Raw genomic sequence first — 24,911 nt, forward strand, 5'->3', positions numbered from 1 at the left:
GGTGTGCAGGAAAGGGAAACCTTGTGCCCTGTTGGTGGAAATGTAAATTGCTACAGCCATTATGGAAAACAGTATGAAGATTTCTCAAAATATTAAAAATAGAACTACCATATGATCCAGAAATCCCACTTCTGGGTATAAAGCCAAAGAAAATGAAATTACATCCCAAAGAGATTTACATTATTCACAAAAGCCAAGATATAGAATCAGCCAAAATGTTTCTAAAGAGATGAATGAATAGAGAAAATGTGACATTATATACAATAAAATATTATTCAGCCATAAAAAGAAGGAAATTATGCCATTGGCAGCAACACGCATGAACCCAGAAGATAAGCTAAGTGATGTAAGTCAGCCACAAAAAGAAAACTACTACACAATCTCATTTACATGTAAAGTCAAACTTTTTAAAAGTCAAACCCATAGAAACAAAGCATAGAGTCGTGGTTACCAGGAATGAACGTGGGAGGAATGAAGATGTTGGTCAAAGGGTATAAAGTTGCAGTTATGTAGAATGGGCACACCTAGAGAAGTAATATACAGCATGAGAATTATAGTTGCCAATATTGTATTACATACTGAAATTTGCTAAGAAAGTAGATTTTAGGTGCTCTTAACACACACGCATGACACACAAAGATAACTCTGAGATGACAGATATGCTCGTTTGTTTGTAGTAATCATGTCACTTTGTGTGTTTATCTAAACATTGTGTTGTACATTTTAAATATATACTATTAAAAATAAATATGAAAATAACAAAATTTTAAAGAAAATTTAGGCTTTTCAAAATTCACAGCCACAAACACAATGATTAAAAAGAAATCATATGTGGCTATTCATATGTGAGGTGGATAAAACCTGGATTTGCCCTGCTCTGAAGGTCAGCAGTGCAGTCTGGGAGGCTCCTGTTCTGCCCGCTGCAGGTGGAGAGGCTCCTAAGACTCTGGGGAACATCTGGAAAGACTCTAGAATTAGGTCCCCACCCTCCGTATCACCAGCCCCCACCTCTGAGATTTCATGGACATCTTATCAGTATCTTCCTGGAAACAATCAGTTTTTTAAAAGACCAATCATTTTGCCAAAAAAGAAAATCTTTAGAATAATACCTATTAATTGACAAAATGCAAAACACCATATGTGGAATTAAATGACAAATACAGGTAATTTAAAATTTAAAACAACCTGAAAAATACCACAAACATATAACATCTATGTCTATAAACATACACATGAATCTATACACTTTCCCTAGACACCGCTATTCTACCAAATACTTTAGTTTACATCATCAGAATTTATTTGCTTCATCACATTTTATTTATATCACTCTATTCTTACTGATATTGGAAGCCTAGTTCCATGTTGCACCAATTATGGGAAGGTATCATGAGTAAGTCAACACTTAGGTAATATTTCTGTCAAAATAAAACTTTAAATTTTTTTTCAAAACCACTGTCAGTTTCTCTTGCAAAGAAAAATCATGAACCATTCAAGGGACCAAAGGGAGCTAACAAATATATGTTCCAAGGAAATGTGAAGACTGCTGAAAAGTCAAGGTTGGGAGCTGAGCTCTGGAGGCCACCCCGAGATGGAGCCCCCGGCACAGCTGAGGTAGATTTAGTGGCGGTGAAGACTTCTCAGGAACTGATGAACATTAATCCATGATCAGAGCACTCGTGCCACTGTCACCACCACCTCAACCAAACCTCAGAATCTCACTGTGGGGGGAACTAAACCAGCCAATAGATTATTACAAAACCTGCAACTTCTTGACTCCAATTCATCTATTATTGTCATTCATTTCATAAGTTTCTTTTATTCCCAAGCGATTTGGGAGTGGAACTTGAACAGAAATCTTACAGGACTATTCATTCATTCATTAAAAAAATACTTATGGAGCACCTGCCAAGTGCCAGGCCCAAGATAGGTGCTGGACTGAGAGTTGTGAACACAGGAGACAAAACTCCTGCCTCCATGAGGTTCACACTCCAGTGCAGGAACACTACCCGCAGACAGCCATAGGGGCAAACTGGTCAGCATGTCACAGGTGACCTGGAGGAAAATAAGGTGGGGTTGGGGCCATGCTGTAGGTGCAAGAGGAAGGACTTCTTAGCATCATTAGGGAAGCACACTGCAGGTGAGGGAGCAGCAGGTGCAAAGGCTCTGAGCTGGGTGCAAAGGAGCCAGTGAAGTGGAGAAGAGAGTGCCTAGGAGGGCAGAGAGAGGGATGTGCCCCCCAGACAGCAGGACCTAGCAGTGGCCTCCCTTAGAAATCAGACACTAATTCCAAATAAGACTGGAAGATACTGGGCACTCTCAGCAAAGGAGTAACACCGTCTGATGATGTTTTGGAAGGATCACTCTGGCTACTGCATTAGGGATCGAGGCAAGGGGAGGAGGAAGGGAGAGCTGGTTCGGATCAGAAAGGTGCTGGTGGAGGGGGTGGAACATGGCCAGATCATGGAAACATTTGGAAGGTAGAAGGGAGAGTTTTCTAACTGAAAAATAAAAGAAAGAAAGACTAAACAAGTATGCCAGGGTTGTTGTCCCTGGCATCTGAGGGAAAGAACACCAGGGGAGGGAAAAATTACATGGAAAGATGAAGAGGTTTTTTTTTTTGTTTTTTGCATGAGTAGAGTTGAGGGGCCTGTTTAACATCTGCGAGGGAATGCAACTGAACACACGAGCATGAAGGTCAGGGGAGGTATTGGCTGGAGAAGGAAATTTGGAAGTTGTCAGGAAGTAATTGGAATTTTTAGGTTGCAAATGAATCTGGATAAGATTACCTAGCATGTGAGCATAGACTGAGAAGAGAAAGGGTCTGGACACAGTCTGGGTCCTTCTGCCACACACAGGAGCCAGGCATGCAATTGGAGACAGCTGGTGAAGGATGCGAGAGGAGCCCGGGGAAAGTCCCGGGAGCTGAGTGACGTGGGGCTGGGCGAGGCTGAGTCTGTGTCAATGTCTGGCTCAGACAGGGAGAAGAGGAGTGAGACTCCGCATGTGGAGGTTGAGGGGCTGGGCAGGTGGAGTGGTGTCTGCTGTCTATGTTAGCCGCACCCGGCCCATCTGGTTCAACTTTTACGTAAGAAATTTGCGAGTTTTTTTCAGCTGCCATGGACCCTCAGGTTACATAACCCGAGCATGCCCAGATGAACCAGTATGCAACCACAGCGGGAACCGGAGTGCTCGGACTGAGGAGCGGGGACTGAATTAAGAAGCGGACACTACATGGCAGGATCCAGGATCCAATTGCATTGAATTCTGGCATCACCCAGGGCAGGATCCAGTCAATCAGATCCTCATTACACGATGTTGATAAAACCTAACCCAGTCCCCAGCTCGGAGGCACTACTTTGGGAACCATCCCTGGTGTTCTCCTTACTTAAATCTCATTGCTAAATCCTCCTTGGTTGTGGTCATTGGGTTGATACCTGCCAAGCAACTGAACCCCTGCATTGTGTCAGTAACACCTGAAGGAGTCTGACAGGGAGCGGTCAGCTCAAGCCAGTCTCCATTTTCTATCGTGTGGCAGGGCTCAAGGATACAGACTTCTTTCCTTTTTTCACCTAAGTTTCCGCTGCCTGCTCTATCGCAGGAGACACAGCCTCCTCCCTCACCCACTGCCCCTAATGTGCACAGACCCCATTTGTTGTCTGAATGTAACCACAGCAAAGCAGAAAGGAAAAGGATGGCAGCAAACTCAGGCAGAGCATCTGCAAGGCAGAGAGATGTCTAGGTCCAGCCTCAAGACTCCAAGCTACATGCACATTTCTAATAACATGCATAGAAGCCCTTGGAGTTTCACACTCTGCATTTTGTTTTTGTTTTTGTTTTTTTCTGAGTGTGAAGTTCTCTAAACCTTCTCCAATTCTCTCACCCAAGCATTTCACAGGCTCAGTGTTCTTCTTGCTCCAAAGAGATCCCTTTTTGTAGCATACCAATGCACAGATACAACTAGGTCAGAACAATAGATATAGGTGAGTATCCCCTTAGGGGCCAACTCGCTCCTGAGAACATAAATTGAATTAAACCCATTGCATGAGGGCTCTGCCATGGAGTATTCCCTTATAGCAAAGAACCTCTAGTTCATAATTTGTAACTGCATGCAAATTAATTTTCATTCAATGCAATTATAATGTTCCTGCTCTGGATGTTATTCTTAAATTTCACAAAATAATAATTTTGACATACAGGGGATTATAAAGTAGAAAAGTGCACATTCTACCCCAGTAGCAAGGACTACTGGAAGAAAAATTCCAAGTTTCTTCAGCACAGGTGTACCAGGCTCCAGGTAAGGAGAAGCATCTAGGACAAAGGTTGAGATTGACATTCATCAGGCTATACTTTTGGGATCTGGTAAAACCACCATGTGTAAAAGGCAGCACCCATCAGACTCTCCTTCTCTGGCTAGATCAGGCCTGGAATCAGCAAATAGGGGATAAATGTGCACAGGTGGACCCAAAGGTCTAGATCTAAAGAGGCAGTAGGAAGCCCCCACCCAACCTGAAGTTCCAGCCACATTCTCCAACTCAGCTTATCCCAAGAGATACAGTGGGCACTTGCTGTCATATCTGAAATTTAATTTCTGCTGCCCATTCATCTCTTTATTGCTGCTTTTTACTGTTTGGAACAAAGGGTGGAAGAGGGTAAGGAGTTGACAGCCCCAAAACTTTTGTCATATCAATTTGATCAGCTGAAACTTTCTCTTTCAATGGGAATTCCATGTTGCTACTGAGAAACCTATATTTAAAATAATTATTTAGATACTGAAAACTAACAAATGGCATTGTGCGCTTGGCCCACCTCTGTTGGGCACTTCATATCCCACAGCCTGAAAAAGATTCATATTTCTAAAAGTCTCACATACTTAAAACCCTTGAACCACAGACCCATCCTAAAAGCTTTGCATCCTGAGGTAAGCAACATACTATTTTTGTCATTAAAGACAGGAACTTCTGCTCTTCAGCAAAACTAACTCAACTGTTACCAGCCAGACTTGTTGACAATCATATAACAATTTGAACTATAAATACGGTATTTGGGTCAGTTGCTTTGAAAGCTGGAGTCTCTTGACTATTTTATTATTATAACCTTCGCTTACCACTAAAAAATTGTCTGTCTGTGAGGGGCCAGGCATGGTGGCTCACGCCTGTAATCTCAGCACTTTGGGAGGCCGGAGGGGGCAGATCACGAGGTCAGGAGTTCGAGACCAGTCTGGCCTACATGGTGAAACCCTGTCTCTACTAAAAATACAAAAATTAGCCTGGCGTGGTGGCAGGCACCTATAATCCCAGCTACTGGGGAGGCTGAGGCAGGAGAATTGCTTGAATCAGGGAGGCAGAGGTTGCAGTGAGCTGAGATTACACCATTTCACTCCAGCCCGGGCAACAGTGCAAGACTCTATGTCAAAAAAAAAAAAAAAATTGTCTCTGAGGATTTTTTTTTCTGTATCCACATTTAATATCTGACAAAGATCTGCACAACCTGGAAATAAGAATTTGATCTTCTAAATAAATCAATGTGAATATGGGGTTGTACAGTCAGTCATTGCTAGGGACTGCTCAGGGCTTCCTGCTGACATGCACAACTCCTCCAAAGGCCACAAGACATTGATTAGGGACCAGCAGCTCTCACTCCCTCCTGACACTTCACCAAGGCATGGCATTCTACACCCTTGCCGTGCTGTGAGAGTCTGGCATGGCTATCTCTCATCTCCCTCGGCATCATCTATTTCTCTGCTTTCTGTGATAATCTCATGCTCACAGATGTATGCATCACAAAAGCAAGAAACAACATTCAGAACCAGACCTAGAAGAAAGACAGGTCTTCGCTGCTTTGTTGGAAAGACATCACCACTGTTCAAGCTTGTCAGGAAGATCAGGCCTGCCTAGGGGCCCAGGGGTCTTTAATTCTAGGACAAAGGAGTGGGCCCCAAATAAAAGTCACATTCTCTGACTTAGCTGTAGTTGGAGACCCTACATGGGATCCTATTGGGCATGTGTCCAATTTAATATAAAGGAAACTGCTATGCTGGTTCCCATTCAGCCATCAATTTTTGGTACTAGCCGGTGTATTCAATTAGTTAGAGCCAGTGCTGGGCTGGTAAATATTTAAAAACTAACTCTCCAGAAAAAAAAAAAAATCTGATTTGGAGCACTTGCCAATTTCCATGGTGCAAATGCTCCCACATGGCCCAGTTCAAGCTGCCACCATAACGTCACTAAACATAGAGATGGAAAAACTGTACTTAGCACAAGACTGCATAGTATTTCCATCATGTGGATACAACAAAAGCAAATCATCTCAGGAAGATAGATAACAGCAAAACATACTAAAATAATTAGGAACTGATGAATCTTGAGTAATTATTTCTTATGTTTCTAACATGATTTATTTCATCGTAAGTTTATGTAATTTATTTATTATGATGATATCTATGTTTAACAATCAGCTTGCAAAATTCCCAAAAATTTAACAATCAGCTCTCATAAATCAATGCCACTCAACCCCAGCACACCACTGGGAGAGGCCAAGAGGGAGGAAGCATGAGCAGTCATTCTGCGAGCCCGACTTGCAACAAGACTGTGTGTGACACCGTTGCTGTAGTTATAAGAACCAAGCAGCAAGGTTTGAATAACTTGACTGCCTTGCAAGGGCCTATAGTCATGAACATGAAATTCTCTGAAATATTAAAGATGACAAACCTGGAAATGGTCTTGCGCCAAAGTGACCCCTTGTATAGCAGATAAAATGAGATGCCTTATCCCACTTTGCTTGCAACTCAGAGTAGCACACAAAATGTCCTTGGTCCAGGAAGGGTTTTCTGCCAGAGGAAACACACAGAGAAATAAATAATAGACAGTCCTTTCCTGAACTAGCCACTCTCACAAAATCACTTTATAAAGATTCAAAGTGATACAAATTCCTAAACATTCCTTAAATCATCAAGATGAACATTCAGATGATGAGGGTAAAGCTGTGCCTTTTGAGTTCCAAATGTAATAAAATAAAGATTTTGGTTTTCTGGGCCTAATTGATTTTGTAAATATTAATTTTCTCTACGTCCCCAAACTGGCTCCTTTCCCTGTATCCCCTACAAGTGGGGTACTCATTCACCCCAGTTTGCCCAGGACAGACTTGCTTTTCACTTATTCTTGCGTGGTTATGAACGGTGCCCTCTGCCATTCTCAAAAGTGCCCCCGTTTGAAGGATGAATTACACACTGTCTATGTGTGGTCTTCTCCATGCCCCATGCCTCACAAGTCACTTCCTGGAAGCCAGTCATGACTCTCCTCCCCCTGGTCCTCACAGCCAACCAACCTCCCCATCTGCTCAGGGTGACCTCCCAATGTCTCTCCATCTGTGTGTCTGTCCAGCAGCCATAGATCATGCCCAGGAAACTGCTATGCTCTTAACAGTCCCACTCCCACCTCACCCTTCCAATCTGCCTTATGCTTTGAGCCACAGGGCTCTTCCTCAAAGGAGATCCCCCACTACAGGAATCTGTGCAAAGGCTCCACGTTGCATCCAAAGTCTTTCCACAATCTCAGATGCCTCCACCTCTCTGCACTCATGCCCTGTCTCCCTCCTGTCTCCTCAAGGCCATCGGATACAAGGCACCACTTCTCCCTTCCTGAACCTACCTATCTTTTAGAGCTCTGCCTCCAGACACCCACCTTTCCCAGGCTGCGCAGAGCCTCTCCATTCCCTGCTGCATAGATGCCTGTGTGCTCACCTCCCTATGTGGTCGCCCACTGCACGGTAAATCCATCTGCACAAGACCTGCCACCACGAGCAACTTTTCTTACCACTGCCTTCCTGTCATTGTGGCACCTAGCACAGGGCTTCGCACTTCCTAGATGCTTGGTCGTGACAGAAAATAAAATACATTTTTAAAAGAAAGAAAATCTTTTTTTTAATTAAAGAAAAAATGTTATCCTGACTCTTAAATTATTAATAATAAATTGTTTCCCAAAAGTCCTTTAGAAAAACAGTTCTGGGTCAGGCGTAGTGGCTCACGCCTATAATCCCAGCACTTTGGGAGGCCGAGGTGGGCAGATCACGAGGTCAGGAGATCAAGACCATCCTGGCCAATATGGTGAAACCCCATCTCTACTAAAAATACAAAAATTAGCCAGGTGTGGTGGCAGGTGCCTGTAATCCCAGCTACTCAGGAGACTGAGGCAGGAGAATTGCTTGAACCCGGGAGGCAGAGGTTGCAGTGAGCTGAGGTGGCACCGCTGCACTCCAGCCTGGTGACAGAACAAGACTCCATCTAAGAAAGAAAGAGAGAGAGAGAGAGAGAGAGAGGGGAAGGAAGGAAGGAAGGAAGGAAGGAAGGAAGGAAGGAAGGAAGGAAGGAAGGAAGGAAGGAAGGAAAAACAGTTCCAGCATATTACTAAGTGAAAGAAGCCATCTGAAAAGGCTACATATTATATGATTTCAACTCAATGACGTGCTGGAAAAGACAAAAATTATGGAGACAGTAAAAAGATCCGTGGTTGCCAGGGGCTAGAGGGGAGGGACGGATGAATGAGCAGAGCACAGAGGATCCTTCAGACAGTAAAACCCTGTGTGTTATACTATAACATTGAATGTATATCATTATATGCTTGTCCTAACCCATAGAATGACAACACTAAGAGCGAAGCCCAACGTGAACTGTGGACTCGGAATGATGCTGTGTCAGTGAGGGTTCATCAACTATAACAAATGTCCCACTCTGATAATGAGGGAGGCAATGGTGGGGAAGGGGGTATGTGGGAAATCCCTGCACCTTCCATTCAAGGTTGCTGTGAATATGAAACTACTCTAAAATATAAAATTCATTAATCAATAAAACAGTTTTCAACCACATAAAATGCAGAGTAGATACCATATACCCAAAGTCATGCTTTCCAGAAGCAACCCACCATGACGCCGTGTTTTTCTTTTCTCATTAATCTCATTTTACCAATTTCGAAGACAGATATCTTTATTGCAGGAAATGTAAAATGTGTCTGTTAAGTAATCTCTTATTAAAATTTGAAATGAAGGTGATAATGTGCTGTTAAATATCACAGCACTTATCTTTAAGCATAAACGTATCCTTTTGTCCAGGAAAGACACAGCAATGTGTTTATAAGTTATGTTTTTCAAACCTAAAAGAGCAGAGAATGCACCCTGAAAAAGCTGACATAATGTACGGCATTAGGCAAGCTGTGGGCTGTGTCAGCCCCTTGCTTCCTCAGTGTAAAACGAGAAACGTGGAGTTGACAGTGACCATGCCCAGCATTCCTGCAAGGTTAGGTCAGGGATGATATGATCATGGGACGCAGTGCTGGGCTGTCAGGCCATCTGGTCTCCATCTGCCTCACATCTAACACATCTTGAAGACTGTCCTCAAAGTCACCACCCTCAAGGACACCTGACAACTGTCTTGACACTAGCAAGAGCTGGTTTTGAGCCTTGGCTCCTCCAACTTTCCCAGGTACCCTCTTTCTCCACCTATCATTGCCTCTTCAAATCCCTGGCTACAGCCCTTCCTACCTGCTATGGCCCCTCTTCTTGGCTCCGAGGACACATTCAGACCCACTCTGGCTTTCCAGATCTGCCAGCACTCTCTGGACCCCTTCCCTCTCCTCCCTTCAGCCCCATGGACCCTCTCAGGTCTCTTCAACTGGAAATGGGCTCTGACCGCTTCACTCTGAAACCCTGGGAAACTTACACTCACTCTCACTCTCTGGGCCTCAATTTGTCGATTAGGGAAACTGGAAGATTAAAGCAGCTGCCCACTGAGGTTCCTTCTGTTGTATGAGCTCTCCTGCAATTGTCCTTGGCATCCTTAAAGCATTAGATCAGGAGGAGGAAAGTGACAACTTTCCTACTGGAGATACTAAGCTCAACTCTGTGATATGATGAAAATATAGTGCATTTTCAACAACAATAGTAATAACAGACCTGACTCTTCTTCCCTTTATATGATGGGAGAGGCACCCATGTTGGTCAATTCCACCCCATCCTTTTAACTTTATGGGATCTGTCACTGCCCTCCTATTCTACAGGATGGAGTAACAATTCAATAAGGACAGTGGGGTGGCAGTTTAAATGTTAGTTATGCTTGAGTTTCCTTGAAATAAAATATAAAAATTAAAAATTAATTATCTGTTACTAATGTAATCTCAAGTATGCTATATTAATTTAGCAGCTGCAACACAGAATGGCAAAATAAACATAAATTCATACATTAACTAATGTTTAATTCATTTAAAAACCATTACATTAGCTGACTGTGAAATGTCAAAATAATTATGTCTTCAAACATGGCTGAATTCAATATGCCAGAGAAGCATTCAAAAACGAGGAAGAAGTTTGATTTGAATTTTACCTGAGCACAATTCCACATGCTGAAATCATGTACTGACCATCCTAACTTGTACTTAGATTGTAACATGTTATTGCTTTCTATTTGACAATAGAAAGCAATATTCCTAATCACCAATGTTCATAACATCTAATTGGAAATACAGATTATCTTAAAAGAAAAAAAAATGCAAAACCCCTACACAGCAATTGGGGTTTCATTTTTAAATCAAGCTTGTCTCACTTCTCCATCTGTTTTTTCTTTTCCATGTTTCTTAGACCCAATGACCAATCAATTCTTCTGTTCAAAGAACCATTTGTATTTCAAAAAAAGAGGTGAGTGAGCAGATTAGAACAAACTCTGTGATAGACAGTCTGTAAATCACCAATTTTTGCTTATGAACTAGCTCTGTGAGCTGAGAAGTACTTTTCCCAATGGCAGGCAGGGAGATGCATGGGAAACTAGCATGTTCAAGGCATCTCCTAAGGGCAAGCCCCTTGGAGGTGACTTAATTTATTTAATCCTCTCACATAGGTTGAAATACGTGTTCCCCTATGTTTTGTTCAAGGCTCACAGAGACTCAGTAGCTACCCTGTGTCACTTAGCATGAATCGAGGAACTCAGCCTGTTCAATGTCAAAGTGCCTGCTTCTTCCATTACACCACTTTTCACGACATCACTTATTGTAACAGTCATGTTTAACTATGCCCTTGAAGACATTTGGAGCAATAAAGCCTTACCAGACATGACGGTGTGTAATCCTAAGTGGTCTATCATGATAGTAAGGAGGCAGCCTTACAGACCACGAGTCCCAGCACACTAGCTTCAAGTCCATCAGTGATTGTGTAGATTAACTCAAATAGTGACAAGTGCCCAGCCTAGTGCCAGCCCTCATGCATTGACCTATCCAATCCTTCTACACATATTGATTGAACGCCTATCATATCTATGTCAGGATGTTTCCTAAGCCCTGGGGAGATATAACAGTGAACATGGCAGACACACATCCTCACTGCGCAAGTCTCACCTGAAATGTCCTTACCCAGAGCTGCACTCCCAAGGTCTTCTCCTCTACTCCACCCCTCACTCTCACCCTCATGGCCATACGTTAGCTTCTTTCTAGCACTTATCAATACAAAGAAGAATTCATCTTCTTTGAGTTAGTTTTGAAAAATGGATTTCACATACTGGATTTGTCCAAGGCTCACTTCTTCTCCATAACACTCCCCAGCAGATGCTGGTCCATACTCCTGGCTCGCAGACTCAGTGGCCCATACCCACCAGTTAACCATCCTGGGGCCAGTGACCCTTCCTCTCTGATAGTGGATGTTGGGAATACATCCACTGTGCCCCTTCCTGAGTAAACCAGACTCTTCTCTACGATATCCTCCCCAGGCCCCCACAGTTTGCTCAGTCTTACAACATAGGCCCAGAGTATGCCAACTGCCCACCCACTACTCATTGCTGAACACTCCCCCATGAACAGTTTTCACATTTAGTAATTCCAGTGAAACATGACCTAAGTATAGAAGGGCTCCTGGCATTTATTCATTCATTCAACAAATGTCAATCAGCATTTCCCATGTTCTAATCCCCATGTGCCAGGTTTGGAGTGATCAATAGACAGGCACAGTCTTCGGGTCCTCACGACTGTAGAAGAGACACATGTTCATCATCAGAACAGCACACGGTGGTAAGAGCCATAACAGGGAGCTAAGGCCATGTGACCCCAGACAGGGTAGGTCAAGGAAAGCTTTCCAAAGGATATAAGACTTCATCTACAAATCATAATATAACAACCTGATAGTAATCTAAATAATAATAATGATCCAGGAGTAAATCAGGGGAAGGTAGAAGAATGAACATGTGGATCAGATTAGCTAGGGGGCAGGGAGTCTGGGGCCAACCATGGTGGAGCTCACACAGGATATGGAGGTAAGCACCACTCAGATGACCCCTCACTTTTCTCTTTTCCTCTTGATCTGATCGGATCCACCCTTAGCTTCCCCATTTCTACTCGCTGCCCCTCCTCTTCTGGGCTTCGTTTCATGTTGTCAAAACCCATTGCCATCAGCTAAGGCAGAGCACTCAGGCCCGACAGCCCACTGAGGGAACTCTGAGCAGCCCTGCTCAGGAGACTGGGCCAGAGGATGGCAGCACCTCTGTGCACCTGTGAATCACTTAAACAACTGTGGTCCATTCCACGGACTCAAGTGTGCTCTAAAATTCAACACTCACATTTTCAGAAAAGCCCTAAGATCCTCCAGTTACCCTCTAAAGCGGCTCGTGGGACTCTCTTTCAGCAGTGGCATTGAAAGGAGATTGCACTGAAATGTGCAGGAATGGATTTGGCAAGGATCATCTTACTAGATGAATTAATTCATTTACAATATAGTCACTATTGCTGGACACTGTGCTGAGTATTATGGAGACACAGAATTTAACAAGAGACTGATCCTGTTCCCAGTAAGCTTACAGACTGTAGCAGGAAGACACCAAAAACTATGATACCAGCAATAAGTGTCATGGCTGTAGGGAATTCAGGTTCCTGCAGGGACTACTCAGCACCCATCAGGAAATGCACAAAGAAGGTTATGACACAGTTTCTATCTTCAAAAAATATTGACTGCAGCAGAGGGAGGAGATGTAAGAAAGAAGACAGTACAGTACTGCATGTGATCAAAGTCTCTTCGAGGTCTTTGCCAGTAAAGGAGATGGGGGAACACTTCTGGACAAGATACCCCAGCTCTAGGCCACAGAGTATTGCTGTAGTTTAGGTCAAGGAGACAAGGGAAGCACATTCCATGAGCAAAGACAAAAAGACCAGAAAGCCCAGCAAAGGGGCAGGAAGGGGCTGTTCAATTTGGCTGGAGCAGAGACCCAGTGGTGGGAATGAGGTTGGGAGAGGCAGATTCCTCAAGGCCTGGTTGCCAGACTAAGACGGCTGTGCTTTGTTCTAAAAGAAACTCAAGTGCAATCTACTCATCTCTCTGACACCTGAGTTCTGAAAACTGGCACAGGGCAATTGCAGAGCATTTGTTATATGAGCAGCCCACCTGCAACGATGGTGAGCACACGTATGACCATCATCTTCACTTTCTGCAGGATCTCCATGGCTTCTGAGGGCTTCACAGGCTGCTGGAAAACTTCACGCATCTCAACAACACTTAGAAAAAATATATAAACAATGACATGAAAGGGTAAAAATGTGCATCCAATGTGCATTTCTGCTGTGTAGGCTAAGTTATAACACACATGTAAGAACCTCCCTGCATAATCATATTTTCTTCATAGGAACATAAGAAAACACAGATAACACAGTCTGGACCTTTAGAAAACTTTCGGTCTCCCAAATTAGTGCAAAGCATCAATTTTGTGGCGAATACGCTTAATATTTGCTTTTCTTTCTTATTTTGGTCCATTCTTTTGAAATGCAAAGGTAAATGTTGAAAGGGTGTCAAAACATGACCGTACGAAGAGCTAAGGTGTAAACTCCCTCTGTGGAGAACTGAAAAATTTGAGATAAAACCTGAGATTGGTGGAGAATGGGGTTGCCAGGACCACCTCAGCTCAAAAGACAATTCAGAGAAGAGCACTAAAGTCAAACAGGGTATAGTTGGGGATCAGAGCACTAAAATCAAGCAAAATATAGTTTCAGATCAGAAGCAAGGAGGAGATGAGGAAGGAAGCTCTGAAAACTAACAGTCAAATTCCAAGGTAGCAATAGTTATTTGTGCCAGTGGTTACCTGTTTCACTAACTAAAGACATCTTTCCAACTCATAGAACATGACTGGATTCAGGGTACAGCTCTGTAGTAATAGAACCGACAGAAAATAAGTCAGCTTGCCTGGCAAATGAACCAAGATTGACATGGCATCTCCAATCTCCATGTGGGCCAGAGAGGAAGGCAGGGAGAAACAGAGGCCAGGGACCACCCTAACAGTATTGTCACCCAGAGAAAGGACAGGTAGGGACCACTGCAGCATCTCTGGGACTCTGCACATCAAGAGGCACAGGGTCTCCAACCTAAGGCAAGAGACTGCTTCCAGGGCATGACAACTAGCAAGGCTGGAGCTTTTAAGAACAGGTTTCTATTGACATAACATTCAGGGATGGGAGGGCTTGGAGGTGGATCAAACACGTGAAGTTTGGCAGAATCAAAAGAGGGCAGAAGCCAGCAGCTGCCTGGCCCTTTCCTGTGGTTAGCTACAACTGGAGGCATAATTTTCTGTGAAGCAAGCAGCTTCATGTTCCTGTGTGTATACTGAGTCATTGGACCCTTGGCTGCCAGAGGATATGAATAGAAAAATTGCTTATGCAGCTAGTCTTGGGATGAGTGAATAGAATAAGAGGTTTTTGCTTCTGAGAATAAAATAACTAACTTTTGAAATATTTTGAATAAATTATAATTATATTTGAATGCCAAATAATGAGTCAAATTGTGAGAAAAATGACTGGACTTGAATTGCTCTATGTTGAAGCCAACTTCAGAGTGTAAAGTTGAAGTCAAGAAAACTACTTACCCTGGTTCAATGTAATTCCTGCATGGTTCTATTTTACAGTTACTGTGGTAGGGAAAAAAACAAAGTGAATTCGGCTTGCTTTTTATTACCTTTGATCTGTCAGTGGGATTTGTTGCCAGTATTTAGTCAATACAAATAATCCTCTCAGGTATTTCTCCAAACAGGAAAATGGTGTGAAACTACAAGGAAAGTCAATTATCTCTTTCTTGGTTCTCTCTTCTTTTTCTGATGTGACATTCTTTCCAGTGGTTGCTTTAATGAAAATCTCAAAAAGTGGCTGAAACAAAGTTCTTGTGGAAGTTGTCCATTCAGAGTTGTTAAACAGAAGCCCTTTCCTCCAGAGAGCTGTTCTACTTGAAACATTATGGATTGCTTTTTCAAGTTGATGATGAGTTATATTCCGAATCAAAGGTGTGTCAAAATATAAACTTTTACTCAAATCACCTTCATAGTCACTTTTAATTCCACTGGAGGCCTCTAAAACTCTTTCTATGGTTTTCAAAAGGTTATCTGGATGCTGAGTAAATGTCATCAACAAATTAGAAACATTCCAATTATCCTTCTTTAAGTTTTTCCAAAGAGCTTCTAAGGTGAGACCAATCACCATTTTCAAGACAGACCCTATTTCTGTGCTGTTTTGTGATAATATTTTATCCAAAAAAGGGATCTCTTCATGAATTATTTCCCATTTTATATCTTGAGGGTCACTATGAGTGGAAATTGGATTAGGGTATAAGAAGTCCATTTGGTTGGTGATGTTATTTATAGGAACTAAGCAACTCAGAATTTCTTCCCACAAGTTGACAGAATCCATAGAAAATGTTTGAGTTTCATTGTTAAATGCTACCACAAGACTCTTCACATCTTCCAAGTTGATTTTCACAGATGTTAAAAATTCAGCAATTTCTTCCAAAATATCAGAAAAGTCCCTAGATTCATTCATATATGACAGCATGCTAGGTGACATACTGAAAACATCAGAGTTTGATGATATATAAGGTTCGACCCCAATCATTTCAAAGGCCAAGTCAAGAAATGGCACCAACAAATCATTTATCTTTTCAAATGTGAAATGATCTATTTTTTTCAAAGTAGCTATTTCTTTCACAAGATTTTGAACACTTTGTTGCATGATGGAATAGAGAGTGACAAAGAATTTCACACTGTCCTTGGTATTGGAGACAAAATGAGTTTTAAAAACTGTGGCCATCTTCCCTGAAACTTTCTTGACCAGCTTAAGAAGTTTCACAATGGAGTCCACTGATGTGGCAAGATCTCTCAGGTCAGCACTGTCATTCAACAGCATGACCAGAGTCCCAGACATTTCTAACAGGGGTTCTGGGACACGACTTTCTTCACCAGCTCTTGAAAGAGGACCAAGTAATCTCTTAGTAAGTTCTAATGTTGCTCTGTTTCTTAGAGGGAATGAATTATTTATAAAGAAAAGCAAATCCGTTAGATTAGCAAGTATAACTTCTTGGAGGGTAGGATACGAAGCATAGAAGTCCTTATTAGGAGCATTTAAAATTGTATTAAGAAGCCTTGCCATCTCTGTTGAACATTCTCTTACAAGGTGAAGAGCTGCCCTAAGATCCTGATTGAGTTTGAAGAGGTCCCCAGACGTATTCCCATGGAAAAACAACAGACTCACCATTGTGAAAAAGTCTATAGTATTTTCAGTCCCATTTTTCACTGGCATTTCCCAGAGAAGGGCATTAAATAAATTTTGCATGAACCTCAGTCCTTGATGACTATCAAAATAAAATTCTCCATTGTCTAATATACGTGAACTTTTTATTAGGTGATATATAGTCTCCTTTAAACTTGAAAAAATGTTCATCAATCTGTCTTCTTTCATCAGGGCAAGAAATTGATCCAGTTGCAGAACTTCTAGAATTTTATCTTTTGGGACAAAACTGTAAAAAATATATATATATATGTATATACACTTTTAATTTTGTTTTTAATACATTAACAGTGGAAATATTAAGATATAGAGTGATATATATTATTTTATTTGTTTTATACTACCATCATGGAGGATAATACTGTGTAAAAGATGACATGCTAAAATAATTTCAGATGAAACTCAATATTTTGTTGCCAAGAAATGAAAACAGTGAGGAATTTCATGAACAAATTCTATTACAGTATTTTGAACCTGGCAACTTAAAAAGCCACATACTTTTGCTTACGAAAAAGGTTAAAATGGCTTTTACTTAGGAAAGAAGGTAAAATGACTACAATGTGATTCTTGATGTAAGAGATAAGTCTCTGAAAAGTGGTTAGCATATTTATACTTTTGTGAGCTTGAGAAGTACTGAGTACTAGCAAATTGCTTAGACAGATGTATCAACGTGACTAGGCTGAGTAATAGCCCCAGAAGTCCCTTTCTTGTATGTTTCTCATCTGGGTGGGCTATAGGGGAGATTCCTTCATGAGAGACGGAGAATAGATGGGAGTTATAACCATTGTGTAATAGAAATACATCTTCTCCCAGCTATTCAATCAAACACTAATCTAGGTGTTGCTATAAAGAGATTTTGCAGATGGAGTTAAAATTCCTTATCAGTTAACTTTAATCAGAAGGGATACTGTCCTGAGTGGGCAGGAAAACTCTGAAAGAGGACGTAGAACCTCTGTAACTTAGAGGTACAAAACCACCGCTGGGTATTCATAGTCAGTGGCTCTCCCTTCCCCTGGTCTTCCTTCCTGACCGCCTGTGGACAAGGAGCTTTCACTCATGCCCGGGGCGCCCCTGCCTGCTGTGGGCCTCCCTTCCTGACAGTCGGCCCTCCTGATTGCAGACTTATTTAGCCAGCCCCCAAAATTGTGTAAACTAATTTCCTTGGATTAAATCCTTTGATGGTTTTTGTTACTCTGATTGAAACTTGACTAAAGCAGACATCATGGAATAAATTGGAATTTCCCTCCAGCCTTTTCACTGGCAAACTTCAGATGAGATTTTTGAAGATATATGAAAAAAAGATAATGTGACTATCACTTTTTATGTCTCTAAATGCAAGCATCACAGTAGATTCATTGGGTTGAGAATATTTAAGTCCTTAGTTGGTGATTAGACAGTTAGTATAGCAATTCAAATTATGGCAATCCTGTATATGCACGTACAGCTATGAAAACTAATTTTTCAGATCCATACAAAATGGAATTCATAATTGTTTTCATAATCTAAAAATGTAAGAATAATATGTGATTAATTACCCTGGACTGGGTTTATATTTTACTAGTTAGATGACAGTAACCAAAATTCTTTTACGTTGACATTTTGATAAAATATTTATTAAGACAAATTTACATCAAAGATATTTCAAAAGTATTAGATACAAATACTGTTTTTGACATGCCTATACTCCAGAAAATAAAGTAGTTTGAGATATATCACAACTGCATATACGACACAAAGCAAAAGTAGACTCACCTCATCTCTGCAATAACATCTTTGTGGAAATCTTTCAGCAGAAGAGATATTTTGTTCTCAGAATCTTCCTTTAGCAAAAGGGATAACAGTGTTTTCAAAAGTTGTTCCATGAAACCTACTATGCTTCTCGGAGGGAGAACTGTTTTCCTACTAGTTTCTGACTGCATATGGTTCAAGATAAGGTTAATGAAATTCATTATTTGAAGGTCAGTATCACTTAAGTCCCAAGCTGCTTCTTGAGAATTCCCAGCTAAGTTATTGATTGAATTAATTAGGATGTTTTCAAAAAGCAACTGAACACCTGAGAAATTAGTCAGCTGTTCTTGATTTAGCAGATAAGTAAGAAAGGCAACATCAAAATTGCCTTCTCTAGATATATTTTTTAAAGAGCCCCAAAAAGTAGTAATAGCTTTGGTTAACAAAGCTGTATCTTCAGTTGAGCTCTCATTGGTCACAGGAATGAATAGTGTTTCTATCATTCTGGAGTAATCCTCATCTGCATATTCCTGAAGCCAGTTTTTTGTGACCAATAGAAAATCTTCAATAATTTCTAATGTCTTCAGTGACTGTGAATCCAGGATCTCCAGGAAACGGGCAAATTGCAAAGTAATGTTTTGAAGAGCCACTGAATTTATACTTTTGATATCTTTGTTCATTTCAGAGAGCAGGTGTCTGACTCTAAAATCTTGGGTTAGGTCTTTCACGATTTGTTGAAACTCAGGCCATAGTTCTTCAAAGTTGTAAGTTGTTTCATTCTTTTCAATAAAATTTGATAATGCTTCTGAACTGCTACCTGTGAGAGTTGCATTCAGGAGCATCATAAATGAAGAGAGTAGATTATGAGTACTTTTTTCTAGGCTCCAGTCTTCAGAAATCAATTGTATTGTCCTTTCCAAATTCGAGGCAATAATATTTTGAACAGATGTCTCTGTGTCTTCATTAACGTTAAGGATCTTGTTTAAACTAGCTAGTTTGTCAAGAGTATTTTCACCTGATATAACTTTTGTAAAGTTGACATTTTTAAGTTTTTCTATGATTTGCAAAGCAACTTGCTTTATGGGACCACTAGGACAAAGTCCAGAGATGCTATACCTAGTTTGATTTATTGAAGGTGGGACAAATGGTAATATCTTATGCCAAAATTTCTGCACAGTTTTCACAAGAGAAATGTTAACATGGAAGACGTCAGCGAGTTCCAGAAGAATAGAATTCCAGTCCACTAATTCATGAATTATGCAGACCACTTTCCTATTTATTTCCATTCGGGAGCTTTCATTTGAACATGGTGAATCTTCACCTTGGGGAGACAGGTGGAGATGATCGAGTATACTGGCCACTTTGCCATAAAAGGAAGAAGACATGAGCCCATGGACACTGCAGGGGTCTACCTTTGAATTCTGCTGAAATCCAGAATTTGTATGATTCCAGCACCAAACCACAGGAAAACAAGTTAAAGTCTCTGAAATAATATCTGGCTTATCTGATATTAATTCAATTATATCCAAAAGAATTTTTATCACAATTGTGAAGTCTTCCTTGGTGATATCTGAAATGGTTATGCCATGAAGGAGTATGAAGCTGTAGACATCCTTGAGGCCTTCAGTGATGTTTTTACCAAGTACTCCCTGTAGGAGCCTTACAGCATGAGGAAGCACATAGTATACATCTACCACAGCATCCACAGCATCTTTAGGAAACAGGCGTGAGAGTTGCAGCAGGTGATTAACATTCCAAGAATGCGAGCTGTCTACAAATTTTTTCATCAAGTCAACAAGCAAGTTGACCTCTAACTTGCCAGTTCTCACACTACTGATATTCCTAAAGAAATCCATTAGGCTTGCACTAATTTGTTCAAGTTGATCCACCAAAATGTCTATGTCTGCCTTCTTAAGAGTACGCATGACAGAAGTTACCTTCTTCAAAACTTGCATATAACCTGTATTTTGTGGACTAATGTGATGAACTGCAGGCATTAAGGAGGTGAACACATCCCTCATCAGTTGAATCCCAAGACCCATGGCTTTCATTATTTCAGGTGAAATTATTTTTGGTGGATTTTGGAGGTCATGAGATAAGTTGAAGGCAAGGTAACTAGCTAAATGATAAATGGAATTGCCTACACTGTTTACATCTTTTTCTTTTGGACTGGTGGCAAATATGTTTAACAAGTTTCCAGTTTTAGAAGAGGAATTATTTTCCAGGATGTTAGAGTAAATACCTCTTACAAGCTTCTGAAATTCCTTCCCCAGTGTTATTAAATGAAGCCAAATATTTTGAAACTGATTAGGAATTTCATCTGACATTTCCATTGGTCTTAGAATTAATTCAGTAAAATATTTCCAATTGGATTGAGATGCAAAATCAAAGTCTGTTGTTAAATTGTTGATGCTCATCCTTACTTGCTTTGTGGAATCATTTAAAAGAGCTAATAAAATCTCAAATTTAGGTATCTTCTCTTTTTCAAAGACCGTAGTAAGTACAATATTTAGAAAGTCAGTTACGTCTTTCAAGTAAATATTTACACAATTTATTTGCAAGCCATTTGATGAACAAAGAGGTTTTTTTACATTTAACACCCAAGTTATAATTTTCAATATAGAGTTCACTTTCTTTTCTATATGTCTGAAATTCCCCAAAATATTTTGAAGATGGCCTTGTGAAAAACTGGAGTTAGACACCAAATACAAATGGTTTATGACATCTAACCACACAATGCATCCTTTCAGCCTGCTAATTGTGCTCTCAGAGGAAAATGTGGAATTTATCATGTCTAGAATACGAAACATCCTCTGTGAGGTATTTACATATAGAAAGCCATCTTCTAAAATAAACTCAGTAACATTTTGGAAAATATCAGCACAGGAAAACAAATCTCGATCATGTGATACATTTCTAAGAAATACTATTGCTTCTCTTAGCTCAGTGATGATATTTTCAAATTTCTCTCCATAATTTGTGAGATTATTTGAAAGAAAGTCATTTATCGAATCTACATTTCTGTCTATATTTTCTGAGGTACTGCTAAACTCAATGAAAACTTTGAGCAGAGAATTTAAAAACTCTCTGCTTGTACTTGTGTTGAATGGAAATGTCTTCAACTGATGCAGGGCAGTTTCCATGGTGAAAAGGGATTTCTCCACTGGCTCCAAGTTAAGTTTTTTTACTGAAACTAACGCATTACCTAAAGCTACCAAAAAATCCCTGAGATCCAGGAAGTCCTCCCAATCATGGAAGTCATCGGCTTGAGTTACATTTTTAAACAAATTTAATATGAGTCTAGCAACATTATGTGTGGGAAATATTCCCTGGCAGCTTTTGGAGACTTTCACATGATTTTCCAGTTCATCCAAAAGCTGAGTGAAACCATGATGAAGAGATGTGAAAACATTCAGGTCAAACTTAAATAATTGAGATATGCTTTCCCAGATTTCAGTCCACATTTGAAGCCATGAAACGGTACAGTGAATGGACATAAACTTGTTGAACACACTGACATTTGCTGAGAGGTTTGAAAAAATGTGTGCCAATGGAAAAACAAATGAAGCCTCCTCACTTGTTGAATAATTTACGGAAGAAATGTGTTTATTGTCCGAAATCAAGCACTCATTATCAAATAGGCCTTCTACTGAACTGTTGAAGAATTGGCTCATGTATTGAAATAAAGAAAGACGAAAATCTTCATCAATTATGAGCAGCTGTTTGAGGCCTGTCAAAGTAGTGTGGATCACTTTCAGTTCTTGGCCCTCTGTAGACATGAAGGACTGGGCTTGAAGCTCCAAAAAGTTAAAAATTGAAAGCAATTGCTGACAATAAGATACATTAGAAATTCCCCCAAGAACCTCTGCTGCCTTAAATAAAAATGCAAATGCTTTACTGATGCTTTGGAAATTAAATTGTTTTATGATATCCAAAATGCGTTTTGAGATTTGTGTAAGGAAAGTCAGCGAAGAACCTCTACTCTGAATATTCAAAAATTCATAAATGTATTGGTTAAATGAAGAATAAATTTGCAGAAGTAAAGCTGAATCCTTGTCCTGAAAGACATTTAGGTATTTTTGAGTCAAAATTTTATCAACTTCTTGTTTTTGAGGTTCAGAAAGGGCTGAGAAAAAATCAGATGCATTCCTGATAGTGTAGATGGTGTTCAGAACTTCTGAGACCTCTCCCTCCTCCAAAAATCCAAATTCATGGAGACTCTTTATTATAGTCTCACTTAGACGTACAAAATCTATGTTCATAGCTGGTGATTCCGGCCAATCTGAATAGAACAACTGGGAAAAGTTAAAACTTGTACTCAGAATCTCATTTTCTGGAACAGAAAAATTTAAAAGTGTAAAGAAGTTTTCCAGTTTAGCTCTTTTTCCTTTTGAAATGCCGTAGACCCATAATTCTAGTAATTTGGGATTAATTTCAAAAAGTATTAATTCCAGGAATCTCAAAAGATTTTTTGGTTCCTTCCTTATCCAGTGACTTTCGAGAGTTCGCATTTTCCATCTCACTTCTTTGCCAAGTTCCAAGAGTTTCTGAGCATCAGTGGCAGATGGGTCTCTCCTTAAACTTTCCAAATGATTTGTCCACAGAGAATTTATATTCAGAATATCCTCCGTGAGAGATGGGAGGTGATGGAAATTGGGAACGATGGAGGAGTCAAAAAGATTAGGCAACAATAATTTCTCAAAAAATTCCACAAATGATAAAAGAAAGTTCATTTGTTCATCCTCAAGGGTGTGCAACTTCTTTTCCGTCATTAGAAGGTGCTTTGTGAAATTTAAAGCCCTGTAATATTAGTAGAATTATTTTAATATAAAATAAAAAATAAATGTGATTTATCACATTTCCAAGTTAATACTCACTTATTGATAGTAAAACACAAATGAAACATTTAATAGACAACATGTTTTTCAACAGAAATTAAACTAATGTGAGCATTTGGAAGTGTTTTAGAAATCCACAATGAAGTTATATACATTTAGCTTAAAATGTTTCCTACTACCAAAAAGAATGCATTCTTAATTATTTTCCCCTGGCATATTTAACAATAATATGTATGATTATTAAAGACAAGTTCGCTATTTATGTCAGAAGAATCCTAGGATTTAATTCCATTTCAAAATGTCTTAGCATATAAAGGTAGTACAAATAGTGGAGTGCATTAGAAACTACGCCTGTATGGTTTAAGGAAGGTGTGGGGATTCCCTGTCCTGGAAGGCAATTCCAGTGCTCTTTCAACAATACTATATACATCCTACTGTTAGAAACTCATTATTATATAGGGGGTAATTCATCTCCAGGTGTTTAATTTTAAAATACAGAGTTCTCAGAAGAGCAACTCAGTCACTGTAAGTCCCCTCTTGTAATAGAAACCCACACTTGCAGAACTAACTTCTACTGACTCAGAAGTTACAAAACCACTTTTGACATTCTTGGGGTTACATGTGTTCAGAATTCAGGATGTTCATCCTTTAGAAACGCAGCATGGTACAGGTATCAGATATGTATTCATGCACCTCAGTGAGGGCTGGGGCAGCCCTGATCATCAATATATTAACACCTTGGCAGTGAGACCTGTGAATGATCTTGAGGCGCAGGAAAATACTCTTGAAACTGCTTCACATCAGTTCATGCTAAATCTCTGCTGAATGAGCTGTGATGTCAACCATAAGAAAAGCCTCTATTTTCAGACTTTGTAAGAGTTCAGAATTGTGGGTAAGGAATTTTTGGCCTTTATTGGCTATTTATGCCCTAAAGGGTAAATTACTTCCGAAGTTTTTTAACCCTCTGCTCCTGTTGTATAACACACTCTCTGACATAGGACAGACACAAGACCTATCAAAGGCAAAATGCTGTTTACCTCCCTGATAGCTGACATCTGAGCACCCCATACAAAAAATATAGGCTTAATTTAGTTAGTTGTTATTTTTAGGACAGAATGACTTCTTTGAAATAATTCCTTGGGGAAAAAAAAAATCCCATCAGGAAAGAGAAAGTTCTATTAGGAATTCAACATAAACCTTGCCTAAATCCAGCCCTCCCTAAGAATAGATGCCTAATTATCATCCAAGTCATTGTGCCTTGATAGAGGAGAACATAAAACTGTCTTTATTTGGATAAAGACAGTTCCATTTGAAATGGAACTGAGAGGGTTATGGAGTAGCAATAGAATAATAAATTGAAGTAGAAGTAGTACTACTAATAGTATTATTGCCACATGTTTTTATATTACCTTAGTAATTTAGCTTATAAAGCACTTTCACAACTACAATCTTAGTTAATTCCTACAACAGCCTTTTGAAGTACATGTCATTATTTCCCTTTCATGAAAAAAGAAACTTTTTATTTTTTTAATTAGCAGATTCAAGCTGTTATTATGTAGCATGACTAGGAGACTACCCAGGTTTTGTCATTTCAAGTTCAACTTTGTTAATATAAATTGTGTTTAACGTTCAATGATTTTTCATTCATTAATTCAACATCTAATTATCTACTACTATCCATGATGAAAGACACTGTGCCAACTGCTATGGGTCTACAAATATAAAGTTAAATGTGTCCTTGTGCACAAATAGACTAGTTTTGTGCTGGTTTTCCAGGGCTGTTAAA

At 40.0% G+C, this 24,911-nt stretch overlaps 1 protein-coding gene across 1 annotated transcript in view; it reads right to left on the reverse strand.

The window, feature by feature from the left end:
* Positions 1-24,911, reverse strand: part of ABCA13 (ATP binding cassette subfamily A member 13) — a 513,939-nt gene that overhangs the window by 388,572 nt on the left and 100,456 nt on the right. Inside the window, exons 17-20 of the mRNA XM_077997982.1 lie at positions 18,312-23,087; positions 14,962-16,788; positions 13,405-13,514; positions 6,711-6,829 (exon numbers count right to left, since the gene is read on the reverse strand). Of these exons, the coding sequence (XP_077854108.1) occupies positions 6,711-6,829; positions 13,405-13,514; positions 14,962-16,788; positions 18,312-23,087 (6,832 nt within the window). The remainder of the gene's footprint in view (positions 1-6,710; positions 6,830-13,404; positions 13,515-14,961; positions 16,789-18,311; positions 23,088-24,911) is intronic.

This window comes from Macaca mulatta, chromosome 3 (genome assembly GCF_049350105.2).
Source record: "Macaca mulatta isolate MMU2019108-1 chromosome 3, T2T-MMU8v2.0, whole genome shotgun sequence".
Lineage (NCBI taxonomy): Eukaryota > Metazoa > Chordata > Mammalia > Primates > Cercopithecidae > Macaca > Macaca mulatta.